At 44.1% G+C, this 19,564-nt stretch overlaps 2 protein-coding genes across 5 annotated transcripts in view; one reads left to right on the top strand and one right to left on the bottom strand.

The window, feature by feature from the left end:
* Positions 1 to 2: 2 nt before the first annotated feature.
* LOC130130302 (Y-box-binding protein 2-B-like) lies at positions 3 to 6,340 on the top strand. 4 transcript variants are annotated; one of them, XM_056299965.1, is made up of 10 exons: positions 9 to 177; positions 1,238 to 1,301; positions 1,461 to 1,494; positions 1,573 to 1,662; positions 1,762 to 1,995; positions 3,278 to 3,360; positions 3,893 to 4,223; positions 4,788 to 4,919; positions 5,105 to 5,178; positions 5,926 to 6,340. In XM_056299965.1, the coding sequence occupies exons 1-9, from the start codon at positions 99 to 101 to the stop codon at positions 5,141 to 5,143; spliced, it is 1,086 nt and encodes a 361-aa protein (XP_056155940.1). In that variant the 5' UTR covers positions 9 to 98; the 3' UTR covers positions 5,144 to 5,178; positions 5,926 to 6,340. The 4 variants fall into 4 exon arrangements, with proteins under 4 accessions (XP_056155941.1, XP_056155940.1, XP_056155939.1 ...); XM_056299964.1 differs by having other exon boundaries at positions 10 to 177; positions 5,102 to 5,178; XM_056299967.1 differs by having other exon boundaries at positions 104 to 177; positions 1,614 to 1,662; positions 5,102 to 5,178.
* Positions 6,341 to 6,561: 221 nt separating this feature from the next.
* Positions 6,562 to 19,564, bottom strand: part of LOC130130485 (solute carrier family 2, facilitated glucose transporter member 1-like) — a 34,708-nt gene continuing 21,705 nt past the window's right edge. Inside the window, exons 5-12 of the mRNA XM_056300194.1 lie at positions 18,886 to 19,010; positions 16,904 to 17,019; positions 13,038 to 13,200; positions 12,179 to 12,366; positions 11,932 to 12,036; positions 9,783 to 9,884; positions 8,894 to 9,097; positions 6,562 to 7,792 (exon numbers count right to left, since the gene is read on the bottom strand). Of these exons, the coding sequence (XP_056156169.1) occupies positions 7,568 to 7,792; positions 8,894 to 9,097; positions 9,783 to 9,884; positions 11,932 to 12,036; positions 12,179 to 12,366; positions 13,038 to 13,200; positions 16,904 to 17,019; positions 18,886 to 19,010 (1,228 nt within the window). The 3' untranslated portion in view covers positions 6,562 to 7,567. The remainder of the gene's footprint in view (positions 7,793 to 8,893; positions 9,098 to 9,782; positions 9,885 to 11,931; positions 12,037 to 12,178; positions 12,367 to 13,037; positions 13,201 to 16,903; positions 17,020 to 18,885; positions 19,011 to 19,564) is intronic.

Here is a 19,564-nt window from a genome sequence, read left to right on the forward strand (position 1 = left end):
CGTCAGGATAAAATGTTTAGGCGGCAGCGGTGGACGAGGTCGTAGAGCAAGAAGGACGGACGAGAGGAGCCGAGTGGAAGCGTCTTTTGAGAGAGACGATGACCGACGACGTATCGCAGGGCGCTCCTCCATCGGCGCTGGTGGAGGACAAGCCGGCCCCGCAGAGGAAGATTCTGGGTAAGCGCGCGCGCTTGCGCGTGTCTTAAACTTTAAACTTAACCCGCAAAGAAGCGCGCAGGTGTTGTCGTTTGGGAGCTCGAAGGACGTTAGTGACGCCGAACCGACGCGGATATTCCAGGAACAAGAGTTATTTCGGTTCTTGAGTCACTTTGAGTCGAGTTTATTCAGATATAAAGGTGTGTCATCTCACGGGCCTCACACGCGTTGTTAGGTTTGGGGAACTGTTGTTGTGCTGGGGGGGGGGGGGACAACCCCGCAACGCCACACAAATACTTCGGCGTTGCGGAGTTTTGTCACCCCCCCTCCTCCCCCGCACGTAACGCACTTTTAAACCGAGTTGTTTTGCGGCCCTCCAAACCCGAATAGGTTGAAATCCGGAATTGGTTGTCAACACACGGGGCTTTACGAGGCATGGCGTGCGCCTGTTTGCCGTAACGGTGAAATGAAGCCGGACGGGACCGCGGAGCCCAGACATGTGCGTTGTAAAGCAGCTGGGTTACCGGCGGGACCTAAATTGCCGCTCTATCGGCGGCCCGGTAGCGATGCACAGGTGTGGGCCATTTCGCGAACGGGACCGCGCGGGGGAAATGATCAGTGACGCTTGTGACCTCAAAGTCGATGTTCGGGCAGACTTGAAACTGGGGGGCTGGGGGGGGGGGGTTGAGTTGGTCTCGGTGAGGCCTGTAGATGAAACGCGGCGTTTTTCGGTGTGGCGCTCGTTTCCGCCGAGCAACGGTAATTTCCCGTCGCCTCGGTACGCCCGACCCCGCTAAGGGGAATGAGATGAGCGGTAAATGCCGTCTTGTTTGCGGGACCCTCCCTCTTGACCCGGTGGAGTGTTAGGGTTAATGATTGACGTGCACGCCTCCCATTTCTCTTCGAGTAAGCAAAACGGCTCGGGTCGGCAATTCTCTGCAGCCAGGATATAATGGTGATGTTTCTATTATGCTAATATTTAATTACTATATGTTGTGTGTGTGTGTGTGTGTGAGAGAGAGAGAGAGAACTGTTATTGTGCTCTTTTTTTTTTCCTGCTACTTTCTTTTATTTCCCCTAGCTAGCTTGGTCCGAGGCACAGTGAAATGGTTCAATGTGCGTAATGGATATGGCTTCATAAACAGGTAGTCTCTCCCATGCTATTTTATAGTAATAAAACGTTCTGATTGATGGCCACAGTAAAGCTTGATAGGTTTGCTTAAGTTCTTTAGGGTGGCTATGATGACAATGAGTGCCACACCTTCCTGTGGTATTTGCGAATTAACGGGCTTTATCTCTTCCAGGGATGACACCAAAGAGGATGTCTTTGTTCACCAGGTAAGAGGACAAATTCAAGATGTCAATATAAACGGGAAGTAATGTCTTCTCTTTGACACCCAATCTTTCTTCTCTCAGACTGCCATCAAAAATAACAACCCTAGGAAATTCCTCCGCAGTGTGGGAGATGGAGAGGTCGTGGAGTTCGACATAATTGAAGCGTCCAAAGTAAGAATCCGTTTTGAAGATGGTGACGCTTTTGGGCTTTTTTTTTTCTTGCACTGATCTCTGTTTTGGACTTGATCCCATTTCTCGTTACCTTCGCAGGGCTCCGAAGCAGCAAATGTGACTGGACCTGGCGGGGTCCCTGTCCAAGGCAGTCGCTATGCGCCCAACAAACGCCGCTTTCGTCGTCGCTTCTTATCCCGTGTCTCCCAGCCTGGTGACCAGCTCAAACCATCAGACAACCAAGACCCCACTTTGGAAGGCAAGGGTGCCATGGAGAACGGGGGCCCACCGCCTGTTCAACGGCGCCGCAGGCCCCGTAGGCCACCGCAGGAGGTGAGGAGTCAGTAGAGAAAGCAACTTTTGATGTTATTCCAGTAAATGCTGCTAAAAGTAGTTTGGGCCCTTTTTTCATGTCATATTGAACATGTGTTGAAAGTTCAATTTCATCCTTGCCACTCTGTCAGTTTTGCTGTGTAGCTTCTAAAAAAATTTGGGTTTTCTGCAAAAGTGGCTCATAACTACTGCGTAGTTCACCCCTATAGAATAAATGTCCCCCATAATACAAGTTAGGGGGGGCAGATGGCACCAGCATTGGTGCCTCCTTGATTTTGTCTCTAAAGAAGAAAACACCTGGAAGAAGGAATTGTTTATAGCATTAACATATGTCTGAGAGCTCAGTTTTAACACTAGAACCAAGACGGTCATTTTGACTGTTTCAGATTTTCAAAATTTAATAACTGGGGGGGGGGGTACAGACCTGCTGTTCCTTGAATGCTCCTAAAATTGTCTATTTGCATTAAAAGAGTTTTACATCAATTGCACAAAAAAAGTTATAAGATCTACCTAAAACGACCATGACTGGTCAAAATGACTACACGTCATAGTGCGTGTCATGTCACTGTTTATGACGTGTGTTGGTCACATAATTTCCTTCGACATTCATTGCTCTGTCTTAGAAACACATTAGCGTTATCCAGTGCAGAGTAATGGTCTAAACTTGATTTTTTTTATTATTGCCAACATGACTGGTTTCAGACGCATCATGACTGCCACTGAGGTGTTGCAGTATTTACAGGCATTGGACAGCAGCCATTTTAAATTGTTTGAAAAATAGTATTAAAGTTGTGAAAATTTTAATTTTGGTATCAGTCATTTCTTAACAGACATACTAACATATACAATGCATTAATATCTCAATTGGGTATTTATCTCGACAGAATAGAGTCTAAAAACCAGTGGTCATTTTGACTACCCATGGTCGTTTGGTAGGAATGAAATCCCGGTCGTTCTAGTATTAAGTGTGCATATACTTACTCAGTGCTGCCAAAATTGCAGTTTGTTTTTAAAGTTGCATACATTAAAACCTCTAGCCAATACACGCATTAATACCAATGTTGCTATTCTGCTTACTTCCCCTTCTGAGAATGCTGGTCTCTTTTTAGTTGGACTGCCAACTGCATAAATTCGGCCAACATGATTATAAACCTTGAGGATCATATTGAAAGTTATCATGTAGAGTGTGGTTTTTCAAGCTGAGTTGCATTGTCTTGTGTTTATCAGTCTGGTGTTTGCTCTTTTTTTTTTTTTTTTTTAATATTTATAATTTCTCGTGCAGGAGGTTGAAGGGCAGAAGAGTGATTTGGCCGAGAGTGATCAGCAGAGGCCGCCAAGGCGTCGATTCCGTGCACCATACCGCAGGTAGTGCTCAGTAATATCCCATGGATTTATGTGTTTGCAGGACTTCATTCCAGGCCGACACTGCACCAGCAGTTAACTCAGCCGCTATAGTGCTGGGTGAGAATGAAGACCTGCATACACAGCCTTCCATGGGACATCAGAATAAATCTTGATTCTGATGGTATATGTATTCATGATTGAATACCTATGCTATTTGCACTGTCAAGTTGCACTTCCCTGATTCTTCATGTTGTATAGATAAATCACTACTTGAGGTCAATTCCAATTAATAATTTCTCTGGTTCAAGGCTGAAATTCAGTGCTTCCTAGTCCTCAGACCCCACCCACCCCAGTACTGCTGGTTTTCAGGTAGTTCATTACATTTACATGTTGTGCCAGGTTTACAAGCTCTCTGCTTTAGATGGTTGCAATGCCTGCCATAATGGGGAAAACCAGCAGTACATGCTGTGGGAGGGCAGAAGACAGGGAATGGGAACCATTTATTAACCAAGTGATGAATACACCTCACACCTATTTCTTCTGTTCTCCACAGGCCTTTCCGTCCTCGCCCACCTCCACAGCAACACCCAGAGGCCCAGCCGGCATCTGCCCCATTGGAGGCCCAGCCGGCATCTGCCCCATTGGAGGCCCAGCCGGCATCTGCCCCATTGGAGGCCCAGCCGGCATCCGCCCCATTGGAGGCCCAGCCGGCATCCGCCCCATTGGAGGCCCAGCCGGCATCCGCCCCATTGGAGGCCCAGCCAGAGGTGGAATCCAAGCAGCCTGAGGTCCAGGAGACCAATGGAGTAGAAGCCAAAGGCCAGAAACCACGGCGACAATTTAGCCACCGTAGACAAAGAAATTCTGAGTCGTGTGCTTCTAAAGTAAGGACCTGGGCCATAGCGTCATCTTAATTCAGCACTTAGTTTAGTGTTAGTTTCTCAATGGTTCAATAAACTGTGTATGCATGTCCAGATTAAACATTCTCAAATTAAGGATAAAAGCTTGTCAGTCCCACAAGACAAATGTGCTTATGCTGATTCTCGACTTCTGGTGACTTTTCAGACCATGCTTATTATTTTATTTTTTTTATTGTTGAATCAGCAAATGATGTGCATATCTGGACTAGTCCCAGCTGCTGGGATTTTTGTCTTGTTGAACACTTTTTATTTGAATTTTAAATATTTAAGCGAAATGTGGAAGAACCTCACTTAAAACAGTAATGTCATATTTTTGTTTTTAAATCTGATGGTCTGAAATGTCTTGATGTAAACCACCTGGCCCACAAAACTGATATCCAATGTACACTTCAGATTTTCAGTTGAAAGTATCTGATGGCATGCAATGAGTTTTTAATGGTGTCATTTGTACATTGTCTGGTTATAGTTGTTTTGGGATTCTTTCCTTTTTGGAGAAAAACTTTTTGCTTGTTTTATGTCCCATTGCAGAGTGATACAGAGAAGTCTGCGTCAGAACCTGGCACTCCCCCTCAAACCCCACAGCCAGCTGGAGTCAAATCGAAATCAAAGTCACCAAGAGCCTCTCCCAAATCCTCTCCAACTCCGCCAAAGTCACCTGAGGTTAAGAGGCTCAAATGTCTCCATTTTGCTAGGCTTGTTTTCACATGTCTGAAGACGGTTTGTCAAACTGCTGCTAGAATTGCCATAGCTTGCCCTGCTTTGAGGTTTGGTGTTTGTGTTGGTCAGCTCTTTGACTTGCTTCTAACATTTGACTTTCTTTTTTGTTTTCTTCATCCCTACAGCAGACGCCGACCACAACAGTCCCCTCGCCTACAGAACATTAGCCCTGAGAGGAGTGTCATGTGATGCTCGGCAAGAGGTGGGACCTCATACAGTGATGCAGGAAGGAGAAAGGGTTTCACCTCATGCCACCAGTGCCAGCCCAAAGGCAGACAATGGTGTCTTACTAGCAAATTAGATGAAATGGCTAAATTGGAGTCGAGTACTAAGTGGGTTTCCTTCAATCAGTTTTCATAAACCTTTTGAATTCGCGCATTAAGAGAATCTGAGTTGAAATTCCAGAAATCTGAAACTATGACATGTTTTTATGTAGGCTGAGGTGGGGAAAGTTGGCATCTGGCTAAAGAGAGAATGCCGTGAAGGGTGATGAAACAGTTTTTTTTTTTTTTTTTTAAAGACATGATGACGTAAAGCTACACGATTCCCAAAGCTGGTCAGTGAAACATCTCGGAACTGCTCAGCGTCTGTTCCCAGATATATTGAGAACTTTGTTGTGGCATAATAGTTATTTCAGCCCTCGTTAAATAAGCCATTGCATGTCCTCTTTGTAACAGCAAGTCGTCCCACATGCTATGTTTCCATTTTGTTTGGCCAGCACTCTGAATGTCATCTTGTTGCACCAAAAGTAGTTAATGGAAATGCGCTTAAAATTTGAATAACCTTTGTTTGGAAACAACTAGTAAGGAATTTGCGAGCACAGGACATTGTTTTGGTTCAGGTTGAAGCCCATATTCGGTGGGATTCTGTATTTGTGAACCTTAAATTGCTCTTTGATGCTGGTGTCTGTTCTGATACTCGTTTCTGTGTTCCTGTTCTTTTTTTACAGGTTATAGGGTTGGTAAACTGGGGAGCTGGGCCGATACACCCACCCCCTCCCCAAAGAAATGAATGGAGGGGGGGAAATCTGCTTGGTAGCCCAATAATTCTATAACCCCACCCCTCCGCCAATCCATCCACGCCCCAGCATTTTTTTTTCTTCCCTTTTTAAATCAAATGAAATGAGGTGTGAGCAGTGTTGGCTGAAACAACCAGCTTTGATTTTTTTTTTTTTTAATTAGGGGGGGGGGACTAAGCAGATTAATCAAAGTGGTGGGTGCAACTCCATTCTGAAACATGCCACCCTCCAATTTCATCAGTTTTAGGATAGAGTTCTAAGAAGATGCTTGGTTTTGTTTTTACTTGAGAAGTTTTGTACGTGTTTTTCTTTGGAGGGAATGTGCAATATCAAATAAACCATGTTTGCAAATACTGGTGTTTTGTCACTTTCTTTGGTAGTGATGTCTGTGTGTGAGAGACAGACGGCTCCGGTAAAAGCAGATGGGTATTTTGGGACAAAATGATGCTCTTCTATTATGCTTGGTGTGGATTTTAAATCAGTTTTGAGTTTACCAACAACCAACTGTGCAATTGGTTAAAAAAAAAAAACGCCAGTTGGAGGGTCCTTGTCAAGTTTTTTTTTTTTTTTTTTGCTGCTGTATGCCGGTATAAAGTTAACATGACCACTGCAGCAGTGTGCACTATAAATTACAGGTCCTCTGTCAGCAGTATACATACAAATCTGCAAAAGGGAGACATACAAACTAGTCAAAGGACAGCAAACAGCTCATGCTACTGACACCAGGAAGTCACACCAACTGTCTCCTGCCACACAAAGCTGATCACCAAGAAGCTAGATGGGCTTACTGATCTTGCTCTAGTACACCTCATCTTCAGACAGCTGATAAAACAATGTGCAGACCCTCACTTTTTTTTTTTTTTTGTCAAACCAACACTATATACATTAAGTATTAAAATACATAATTTGCTCTCGCAACGGTTGCATCTCTGCAGACGGACTATCCACCGAGTTTCTTATGAACCTCAGAAAGCGGTGTCGCCATGGTCATCCACAGCTGTCTCTAACGTGAACCCCCCATTTCTGAATATTGGGGACAATTTTTTTTTCTTTTTTACGGTTTCTTAAAATATAAAGTGCAGGAATTCCAAAGTCTCTCCATCTACCTGTCAATACCCCATCTGTGTACAAACACCTTTTTTGGAATAAATTCTCCGCCATCTATTCAACGTTGTACACCTTGGCGGGTGATGCCTTTCAAAGTCCAGACACTTCTTCATTTATGTTTGTTGGGGCGAAGCTAGTGACCGTGTACTGCTGACTCCCTCTCACATGGCAACCCTGACTCTGTGTGGGTTTTCTCTGGTACTGTACAAAAAAAAGCCTGATTCCAAAACTTTTTCCTCAAACCAAACTTGTGAACCCCCAAAAACCCGCTTTGCCTTCGCTGCTATGTGACTATAACGGCTGATATCGGGATACCCCTCTCGGTAAATAAAGACGAGGGGGTTTTCAGTTTGGAGTCAGGTTCAGATATACAGTTCACCCCAAGGTGTACCCAGCTCCGTTTCTTTCTCCTCCATCTCAGCTTTCCTTTTGTTTTTGTTTTTTTTTCTTTTCTTTTTTTTTGTGCTCAGTTGAGGTTTTCCTCGCCCAGGTAGTCCAACTCGGTGCTGGTCTTGCCCAGGTCCATGTCCATGTCCATGTCCATCCTGCCCCCCGGCAAGCGCTGGTGGAAGTTGGTGGCGATCTGGTCGAAGGTCTTGCCCCGCGTCTCCGGCACCCGGAAGAATGTGAAGATGAGGAAGAAGAGGAGCAACACTGCAAAGATCAGGAAGACGTACGGCCCGCAGAGGTCCTGCAGAGGGACGAGGGAGGAGAACGTATGGAAGTTCAAAGGTCAAACATGAGCTGCTGTTTTTTTTTTCATGGGGGTCATTAGAGATCGCTATAGCTAAAGTATACTGTCAGACACTAAACGTTCTTTCATTCCTATGAAGTTTTGTCCGATAACACATGCCCTTGCATAGATACTGAAATATATATAAACAGGTCTATGGCATCTGACTGAAATAGAGGAATTATTTTGTGTACCTGCTCCTGTTCTTGAGAAATCTAAAAGCCTTTGCACATCAAGAACTTTTCCTCTGCACTTTTTTCAAATCCATCAAAATCTCTGAGAACTTATTGACGGATGCGGAAAAAAAAAAACCACAAAAAGAGCCAAATAGTTCTGAAAACATCAAAAACAGACAACCTTTTCGAAGTCAGTGTGCAAACTCAGACAATAGACAAGATGTGAGGTTGTATTTATTCAATGTGTGCAAATTTCGGGCAAATCCGTCAGACTTGGCGTGCAAAGGCCTTGAGCGCACGAGATTTCCACATCACATCCACTGTGGTACAATTTCCAGAGGCGTGGACTCGAGTCACATGACTTGGACTCGAGTCAGACTCAAGTCCCCACACATTCGAGGACTTTAGACTTGACTTGACACAGCTGAGACAGACTTGCGGCTTGACTTTGACTTTAACACCAACGACTCGTGAATTCACTTGGACTTCAGCCTTTTGACTCGAAAGACTCGATATCGTCTCCAAACCCAGAGACAAAAGTGCTTTTAAAAAAGTGTGCGGCCAATAAACTCTTTATTTCCATAACTACGGACCCACTTTGAATCAATCTGTAATAAATAACAAGTATTCATGATTTGCATAAATGTTGTATATTAAATTACTTTGTTGTTGAAATTTTGAAATGGCATTAAATTCAATGAAGCGGATATAATGACTTGTTTAAGACTTGAAATTCAAAGTTTAGGACTTGGAACTTGACTTGAGGCTTGTAAAGCTTGACTTGGCACTTGCCTGTTTTGACTAGGGACTTGAGTGCCAAGACTTAAGACTAACTTGTGACTTGGAAAACAATGACTCGGTTCCACCTCTGCAAATTACTCACCGCAATATACTGGAAGCCCATGCCAATTATGAAGTTGGCGGTCCAGTTGGAGCAGCCAGCCACAGCCATGGCCGCCGGCCTGGGGCCCTGAGAGAAGAGCTCGGCAACAAAGAACCAGGGGATGGGGCCCGGACCCACCTCGAAGAAGGCCACAAAGCCAAAGATGGCCAGCATGCAGATGTAGCTCATCCAGGGAACTTTTTCCTGCCAACGGAAGAGAACAAGAGGGAGGAAGAGGGTGATCTGTGTCTGTGTCAAAACTGTGAAGTTGTGATAAAACACTTACACAGCAAGACATTTCAGTTGAGATGTACTCATGTATGTCTGTATGTATATGTACTGATGTATGTATCATGTGTTTGGGTGCAAGGAGCCATTTGTTTGCACGTTCAAGTGAAAAAGGTGTTTGTTTGTTTTACTACTATATTAATCCCCGTAGGGAAAGTCTTTCTCTGCATTTAACACATCCTAGCTGTGTAGCTAGGAGCAGTGGGCAGCTGCCGTGCACCACCAGGGTACCAACTCCGGTTCTCCTTTCCATTGCCTTGCTCAGGGGCACAGACAGGAGTATAAACCCTAACATGCATGTCTGTTTGATGGTGGGGGAAACCAGAGCACCTGGAGAAAACCCACCGCAGACACGGGAGAACATGCAAACTCCACACAGAAAGAACCTGGGATGACCCCCCAAGGTCAGACAACCCTGGGTTTCTAACCGAGGACCTTGTTGCTGTGAGGCAACGGCGCAAACCACTGGGCCGCCATTTTGTTGTTGTTGTTTGTTTGTTTGTTGTGTTGTGAGATGAAGTACAGATGGATTGACAGGTAATTTTTTTTTTATAGAAAAACTTGATAGTCAAGAAAAGTTTGACAGGCTCGTGGAACTGACCAATAAGGCGAGAGCTATTGTCATGATGATGGCACTGATGCACATCCCGCCCAATCCCAGCATGTGGAGTGTCCGCCGACCCATCCTCTCCACCAGGAAGAGCTGTGGATTGAGACACAACAGGGTGAACAGATATGTCAGCTATGAAATCAGATTTATGACCCCCCCCCCCCCCATTTCATCCCCTGACTGTGGATGAGATGACTCCGGGAAAAAAAAGAAAGAAAAAAAAAGCCGTGGGCGTCCGGGTAGCGTGGCGGTCTATTCTGTTGCCTCCCAACACAGGGATCACCAAGGTTCAAATCCCCGTGTTACCTCCGACTTGGTCGGGCGGCCCTAGTCACAATTGGCCATGTCTGTGGGTGGGAAGCTGGATGTGGGTATGTGTCCTGATCATTACAGTAGCGACTTCTCTGGTCGCTCGGGGCGCCTGCTCGGGGGGAGGGTGAACTGGGGGGGAATAGCGTGATCCGCCCGCGTGCTACGTCTCCCTGGCGAAACTCCTCACTGTCAGGTGAAAAGAAGCGGCAGGCGACACGTGGTAATCTGCAGCGGAGAGTGGGGTAATTGGCCAAGTGCAATCGGGGAGAAAATGGGAAACAAAACAAAAACAAAACAGCCATAGCGGTGCGTTCACACTCACTTTGACAAAACCCATTCTCACAGGCGCAGGCGTTGAGGCGATGCTGAGACACGCTCCGCCATGTCGGGTCGTGACGTCTTCAGTTTCAGTACGTTTCTTTTATCAGCAGTCCGAGAGCCAAACAGCAATCTCCACACTGCTGATAAATCTCAAGGGTAAGGACGTGTACCTCCCTAACCACGGTAGTGACATCGAAACATGTTTGCTTGGTAAAGCAAACGACCTACTTGGACGCGGGAGAGTTTGAGGGGCGGGCGGGGAGGCAGAAATGGAGATCAGCCTCGCCTGTTATCTTGTTTGCACTTTGATAACTATGCTAAAGATTAACAGAGGCGCGGGTATTCATGGTTATATAGCGGTACAGAGGACATCGGCCTATGATATTCAAAGGGCTTAACACGGACACTGTGGGACACACACACACACACACACACCGCCACAATATTTCCCTGATCTGGCTTCAGTTTCAGTTTATTCATGTCTTAAATATGTCTCTTACTAGTGTAACATTCTCAAGTGTGAGTAAGTTAAAGTAAGGACCCACAGTTTCCGTCATTTCCTGTAAGTTAACCTGCCTCTTACATACATAGACATACATACACTGACTTACCCCCCCCCCCTGCTTTTTTTTCCTCCCCAATTGTACTAGGCCATTTAGCTGTCCTGGTTGCTGCTCCACCCCCCTCTGCTGATCCGGGGGAGGGCTGCAGACTACTACTACATGCGTCCTCCGATACATGTGGAGTCGCCAGCCGCTTCTTTTCACCTGACAGTGAGGAGTTTCACCAGGGGGACGTGGCGCGTGGAAGGATCACGCTATTCCCCCCCCCAGTCCCCTCCCCCCCAAAACAGGCGACCCAACCGACCAGAGGAGGCGCTAGTACAGCGACCAGGACACATACCCACATCCGGCTTCCCACCCGCAGACACGGCCAATTCTGTCTGTAGGGACGCCCGACCAAGCCGGAGGTAACATGGGGATTCGAACCGGTGATCCCCCATGTTGGTAGGCAACGGAATAAACCGCTACACTACCCGAACGCCCACTGACTACTTCTCTGCTATTTGTGACTCTGTGCAGAAGAGTACCATTAATCCCTAAGTACTTTTTCACCTGCCTGCCCTACTTACACTAAGACACACAACTTTTACAACGTATTCCTCATATGTAACGTGTAATTTTTTTTTTTATTAAACTTTTAATTTCTGGGTATTCTCTTCATTACAGGAACAAGAAGAAAAAAAAACAACAAACAGAAAAAAAGGACGGAAAAAAACCAGGAGGTCATGGGACGAACAAGGAACCTCTAAAGTAGAATGTCTCATTTACAGTATATTTACAAGAACTATGAGCTATCCTTCTCATTGGCCAAATGAATACACAATTTTCCCACCGTCCCGCCGAAAAAAACCCGTGTAATTTTTAGTCTCACATTTGACACACATCAGAACAAAATGCTTGAGGGCGTGTTTTCAGATATGGCGGCGTTTGAGTCGATTACTGACCGAGACCACGGTGAAGGCACAGTTTACGACGCCGGCTCCTATGGTGGCGTAGACTGGACTCTGCACGCCCGCCTTCATAAAGATACTGGTGGAGTAGTAGAAGATCTGAACAGGGGAGAGGATGGAGATTAGTTTTATGTACATGCATCTTTAGGAAGAAAATATGCACACTTGAGCGCACAGACACACACACACACACACACACACACACACACAGACACACACAGACACACATTACGGGACTCACAGCGTTGATGCCGGACAGCTGCTGGGAGAGCTGCAGCAGGATGGCGATGAAGATGGGCTGACGGTAGAGCGGCGAGCGGAAGAGCTCCAAGATGGACACCTTCTTCTCCATGTCCATCCTCCTCTTCTCCTCCTTCATCTCTGCCAGCATGTCCCCCACTTCCTGCTTACCTGTCAGCCTCCGCAGGCCTGGTTGAAGAGAGGGGTCAAGATGAGCGTGTGTGTGTGTGTGTGTGTGTGCATGTGCGTGTGTATGTCTGTGCTCTTGTTCAGCTACGTCTGTGAGAATCAATTTGAGTACCCCCAGTTCCCCCTCCCCCCCAAACAGGCACCCCGACCAACCAGAGGAGGCACTAGTGCAGCGACCAGGACACATACCCACATCCGGCTTCCCACTCGCAGACACGGCCAACTGTGTCTGTAGGGACACCAGACCAAGTCGGAGGTAACACGGGGATTCAAACCGATGATCCCTGTGTTGGTAGGCAATGGAATAGACCGCCACGCCAACCAGACGACCCCAATTTGAGTTTTTTACTGCACTAAGGAGGACATTTTTGCAAAGTGAGGACATTTTGGCCGATCCTCACTTCATCAAGGCTTTATTTTAGACAGTGTGTGTGTGCATGCTTACACATGCACACAGGGTCGTGTTTGTCCCTCTACCCATCTGTCTGTCTTTCTTCATGAACTAAGGCGTTAACGGTGCAGCCTTTCAGCTATATGGTGTTTTACGAACCCGAGTGTGGACTGGAATAAAAAGCTGGATATCTGAAGAAGGGTTTAGGACCAGTCAAAGTGCCCAGTATGCCCAGTATGTATGACTCTATCATGAGAGTGACGTGGAGTCTCCTGCTCACCGCTCTTGGCGTGGTGCTCCTGGCAGCGGATAATGTAGAGGAAGCGGGGGCTCTCAGGGCAGAAGGGCAACAGTGACATCTGAAGCACGGTGGGCAGGACCGTCACGCCCAGCAGCACCGGCCATAACTCCTCACTGCCCAGCAAAGACTCCAAACCAAGAATCTACACAGCAGATAGTTGAGTTGTGGCAAGTGAAGCTGACTCATGTAGTTTTTCTCAATCGCTTTGGCTCAATTCTAAATAAGGACTTTTTTTTTTTTGCAAAGCAATATGTTGAAATCTCTGAACAATTAGTCTCTTGTTCACACCAGATTTGAATTTCTTATTCATTTAAGCAAATTGCACGTGCTTTGGCAGCACGTGTGTGCAAAAGAGCAAGTCAACAATTGTCTACAACTTAACTACATGCACATGGCTCGCTGATCACAACCGACGAGTTGGTTCTCGGTGAAAGCGTCATACTCTTCACAGCTTCTACACATTCTTTCATCATGTGAGCCATCACATGCAAAATGATCCATTTGATTATCAAAATCTGTCAAGACATACATGTACATATACTCCATAAATATCTATGAAATGGAATTTTTGTAATGTCTGCTAAGTTGGCACATTACCTGCCAGGTGACATAGCATGAAATAGGAACCACAGTCTTACCAATCAACCAACTTTGGAAGATAGATATATATATATATATATATATATATATACATATATACATATATACACATATATACACATATATACACATACATACATACACATACATACATATATATATATATATATATATATATATATATATATATATATATATATATATATACATACATACATACATACATACGTGTGTGTGTGTGTGTGTGTGACGGTTTGGAGACAAAGCAATTGAGATGTTTGGACATGTGTGGAGGAGAGATGCTGGGTATATTGGGAGAAGGATGCTGACTATGGAGCTGCCAGGGAAGAGGAAAAGAGGAAGGCCAAAGAGGAGGTTTATGGATGTGGTGAGGGAGGACATGCAGGTGGTTGGTATGACAGAGGAAGATGCAGAGGACAGGAAGAGATGGAATTGGATGATCCGCTGTGGTGACCCCTAACGGGAGCAGCCAAAAGTAGTAGTAGTAGTAATGGTAGTAGATATATATATCTATCCATCCATTATCCAAACCGCTTATTCTGCTCTCAGGGTCGCGGGGATGCTGGAGCCTATCCCAGCAGTCATTGGACGGCAGGTGGACAGGCCACCAGGCCATGTCTGTGTGTGTGTGTGTGTGTGTGTGTGTGTGTGTGTGTGTGTGTGTGTGTGTGTATATATATATATGTATGTATGTGTATGTATGTATGTGTGTGTGTGTGTGTGTGTGTGTGTGTGTGTGTGTGTGTATGTATGTATGTATATGTGTGTGTGTATGTGTGTGTATGTATGTGTATGTATATATGTATATATGTATATGTATTTATGTGTGTGTGTGTGTGTGTATATATGTATGTGTGTGTGTATATATATATGTATATGTGAACAGAAGCTATATGCTCGTGGAAGAGGAAAAATAAGAATGCGTGGTGGTGTTAGGGGAAGATATAATAGAGGAAGAGGTAAAAGGCAAAGAGTAGGAGTCCTTGGTGAAATCAGATCCACAACTGTGGGCCATGTCATAAACCGTGGGCTTACAACGGAACAGGCTGGTCGGAGAGTACAGCCTAATGTAAACAGGTCCACAGTGTCATCAATTGTGTAAACATCCCGTAGGGAAAACAGGAAAATATGTACTCATCCTTTACTTTCGTCACAGCATCTCATTCATAATAATACAGCAACTATTGTAAAGGTAAGTGCAAGTCCAAAAATCACAATGTGCCATAAGATATGGAGGAATATACAGTAATACAGCATAATTTGTAGATACCCATAAGAACAGAAAACATCTCTACTTTACTAAACTGTCTGATTCTAGAATAGGCCATGTAAAACTAACTTTTTTTTCTGTGTTATTATGTAGAGAATAATGGAGATGGAAGGACATGAAATTACCCACATCCTTGTTTTTGTGGATGAGGCTGCATTCAATCTGGTCAAGGGCAGGAGACGAGGCCGCGATCTCATTGGACACCGAGCCACAACTGGCACACCGGTCCGGCATAGGGGCAATATTAATATTACAACGTGTGTTGCCATTTCTGAGAATGGTGTGAGCACATATTCCACACATTGGGCTCTATAACTTCTTCCGGCCTCCCTGAATACACTTCACAGAGACCTAATACCAGAACACAAAAGAGTTTAGTTGGACCAGATTTGCAAATTATGTAGTTGTGTGGGATAATGTCAGCTTCCACCGACCCAACATTATTGGGGAATGGTTTGCTGTGCATGAAGGATAACGGCGGAGTTCCTTCCACCATCCTCCTCATTCCTGAATCTGACAGAAGGGTTATTTTCAGCATGGAGGTGGAAAGTACATGGCTATCAGACACAAGATCGGATGTCTCTGTTGGATGCCATGAATGCTGCTTGTGAGGACATCTTAGGCGATCATTGCAGGGGATGGCTGCACCACGCAAGGAGATTTTTTTCCCCCCGGTGCATCGCAAGGGAAAACATCACACGTGATGTGGACGGAATTCTGTGGCCAGACCAACAAGTAAGACAGGATGTCCACCAAGAAGATGGGAACTGTAGTGTTACGTACTGTGGGGAGGTACAACTTATTGTATTTTACAGAACTACCACAGATTTTTTTCATTGTTGCTGGGTTTGTTTTTTTTTGTTTGTTTTTTTTTTTTGCATGGATGCCATTTTGTGGAAAACATTCTGTTCACTATACATGGCTCCACATGTAAGAAATCTGTAAAAATTGACATGCAAATATGAATTTTCTGTTTACACATAGCACACTGCTACAAAAATAAATTTACTGCATATATAAAAATGTGCATTTCCTTTTTCTGTGTACTACAGTATTGTACAGACTTTTCCAGTACACTTATTCCTACAGTTGAAATCAGTATCTAAGAAGCTCACTGTGATACACAACAGCATTCAGCTAGACAAAACTGACATTCCTGTATAGTACAGTAAGCAGTCAGTGTCAACAAAAAAGTAGAACAAAACTGAAAATATGTATATAAGAAACATTTCCAGGGTTGACTGCCATGGTGAAAAAAACCCCCAAAACAAACATTAACATTAACAAACATAAACATTTTGACCAGTACGGCTCACACGATGACAGAAAACATTTTTCATTTTGGTGGGATGGGCCAATTTACTGACACAATAACTAGAGTTTGAAGCATGAAGTAAACGTTTTGGGTGAGTTACTACATTTTGCAGACATGCAAAATGTTGTGATGTGACCATAACACAGTTGTGACAACTGCACTTACAGTTGTTAAGACTGTTCGAGAAAATGAGCCGAAGCGATCGACAGAAACTGTAAGAGCAGTTTTAAAGGAAGATTCCAGTATTTTTCAACTTAAGTTCTAATTGCCTATCATTAGGATGGCTGGACGGACGGACGGACGGACAGATAGATAAATAGATAGATAGATATCTGATAGACCTTGAGAATCTATAAACATAAAAAAAGAGTTGTATTGTTACATGGGTATGTTAGACAAACAGATAACGGATGTAGATTAGATTTCAGACTAGATATAATCTTTTACATAGAATGACATGGTTTTTAAAAAAATATTCACTAATAAGTTTCAGGTGGATTTTTTTTTTGTTTCAAACTGAATACACCATGCTTTACATCAAAAGAGTTGATGTTTTACTTTAAAACCTTGCCCAGATAAAACTACCCTGAAAAGCTGTTGTGACCTCTTTGCCATCCACTTCATAGTGTGCAGGCCTACCTGTGCTATGAGAATACCAGTGACTATGGCCAGCTGATGGAGGGTACCCAGCGCCCCTCGCAGACTGGTGGGGGCAATTTCACCCACGTACATGGGTGTCAAGCCGGACGCCAACCCTGGAAAGACAACAAGAAAGGTGAGGTAGACGAGAAACTAGGCTCTTCTTCAGGCTATAGGGAGGTGACTGTTTGAGCATCAAACTCCAATAGCTATTTTTTATTTTGTGAAATCTTCGACAAACAGCGGTGGCAAACAATTCTTTTTTTTTTCTGCCCCCCCCCCAATTGTATCTGGCCAATTACACCACTCTTCCGAGCCATCTCGGTCGCTGCTCCATCCCCTCTGCCGATCCGGGGAGGGCTGCAGACTACCACATGCCTCCTCCGATACATATGGAGTCGCCAGCCGCTTCTTTCACCTGACAGTGAGGACTTTTGCCAGGGGGACGTAGCGTGTGGGAGGATCACGCTATTCCCCCCCAGTTCCCCCGAACCAACCAGAGTTGGTGCTAGTGCAGTGGCCAGGACACATACCCACATCTGGCTTCCCACCTGCAGACACCACCAATTGTGTCTGTAGGGATGCATGACCAAGCTGTAAGTAACACGGGGATTCGAACTGGCGATCCCTGTGTTGGTAGGCAACGGAATAGATCACCACGCCAAGTGGCAAACAATTATGAGAAGGTCATTTAAACCTGCCCGGAGAACGAGAGGATTTTACACATCAGGATATTTCATATGGTGACAGGTTAAGTTGTCAGTCATTATAGAAGTATGCTAAACTGACGCTGTTCCTCTATACCCAGTATATGAGCGGCATAGAGAGTGTATCATGTAATATTTAATAGTTTGTTATATAGTTATCAATATATTGTGTCATGTACAGTATAGGGAAGGTTACTTTTGATATGTAATCGCTTACAGATTATTAGTTACCCAGTTAAAAATGTAATTAGTAAATGTAATTATTTTAATTACTTCATCAAAGTAATGTAACTTATTACATTTGATTACATTTTGATTATTTTTCTAAAAAATGTTTTTTTTAAACTGGGCAATAAATCTGAAAAGTCCTAAAATAAATCCTGCATAAATTTAAACCAGGCAGTTTACAGTCACAACAGTACTCAACACCGATTACAGTCAAACTTTTATTAAAAGTTCTTCAAGTTCTGACCTGCGTTGTTCAGAAATATGCCAAAAGAAGGCATTCCTACACAGCGAAAAGATGCAAAGCAACAGAATGAATATTATCACAAACATTTTGATTAGTAACTGTTATTTAATTGCATATTTTGTCTCAGTAACTGTAACGGATTACAATTTAATTGTAATTTAATTACATAACGTCATTACATGTAACTAGTTACTCCCCACCATATGTACTAACTAGTTACTCCCCACCACTGGTCGTGTAATGTTTAATAGAGTATGTCATGTAAAATCTAACGGAGTGTGTCATGTAGTGTAACTTTTTATGCATATCATTTTATTATTTTGTAATGAAATGGACTGCATCAGGATAATGAATGGATAATGGGTGGATGGACTGCATCAGATCCCATCATGATATGGTAAATAATCATTTGCTGGGTGATAAACAGTCCACTAAAAAAGCCCAGCATGCAATAAGTTGAACATAGGTTAAGACTGCGTGAAACTTTTGCAACAGTTTTTTCGATTTACGGAAACTACTATGTTATTACATGGGTCTTTAAAGCCACCTAATTATATTCTAAATCAGGCTTTCTGGAAGAATGTACTGTATGAGCATAAACTTTATTTAACTTCATTGGAGTCCTCCAGTGGATGCCCATTCTCACCTTGCTGGGATACTAACAAAGAACACTACAGTGGAAACGTTTGTTTTGTTCTTGACATTTTACCTTTATTTTAAAGGATAACTTTCAAATAAAGAAACAAACAAACAAAAGCAGAGAAAGAAAGGAAAAAAGTCATTAATAACCGTAAATTGCTTACCACAATAGGCACCGATGATGAAGCGACCCAGGATCATCATCTCGAAGGAGCGGCTGATCTTGGACATGCCCATCAGACCTCCACCGATAAAGGCTAACAGGTTGTTTATGAGCATGGCTTTCCTCCTGGCAGAACACAAAAATATCGTCAGTTTGGATGAAATAAATAAAAATCTAAAACACCTATCACAATCGGATTACACCTGCTGCTCTTACAAAATGCTTGGTATCAACGTATTTGATCTAAGAAGATGGTACTGTTTTGATGATGACTTGAGTATTTGGCTGCCTAAATGATAATTTCTTTACAGTTTGAATCTGAGTTCTGCCGTTGTAGATTTTATTTCTGTATCACCACCAATTGTAACCGAGAATCCATCAACTGTTTTTCTCCTTTCAGCCTCTAGATGGCAGTGTGACATAAAACACAGGTGACTAGTTGGTGGCCACGTTCTCTGATGCAGTTTGGGTCTGCTTTCTTGATGAAAACTGAGAATGACATGGAACATATATCTCTCAGCAACCCAGATAAACTGGCACACAAGGAACAGGCATACAAAACTGTCTTGCTGGCTGCACCCGAGATGAAGGCAAACGCCCGGTCACCCTGACCCAGTGCACCCAATTCCAGTGGGATCCCCTTTCACTCACTGGGAGTTGTGGGCTGTGGACCAGTTTGC

Source organism: Lampris incognitus, chromosome 20 (assembly GCF_029633865.1).
Source record: "Lampris incognitus isolate fLamInc1 chromosome 20, fLamInc1.hap2, whole genome shotgun sequence".
NCBI classification, from domain to species: domain Eukaryota; kingdom Metazoa; phylum Chordata; class Actinopteri; order Lampriformes; family Lampridae; genus Lampris; species Lampris incognitus.

Excerpts from the sequence above, each read along its gene's own strand:
- LOC130130302 (XM_056299964.1), top strand. The coding sequence starts at position 99 with ATGACCGACGACGTATCGCAGGGCGCTCCTCCATCGGCGCTGGTGGAG. Across the intron at positions 1,996-3,277 it reads CCCGTAGGCCACCGCAGGAG|GAGGTTGAAGGGCAGAAGAG; the intron begins GTGAGGAGTCAG and ends TTTCTCGTGCAG. Across the intron at positions 4,920-5,101 it reads CTCCGCCAAAGTCACCTGAG|CAGACGCCGACCACAACAGT; the intron begins GTTAAGAGGCTC and ends TCATCCCTACAG.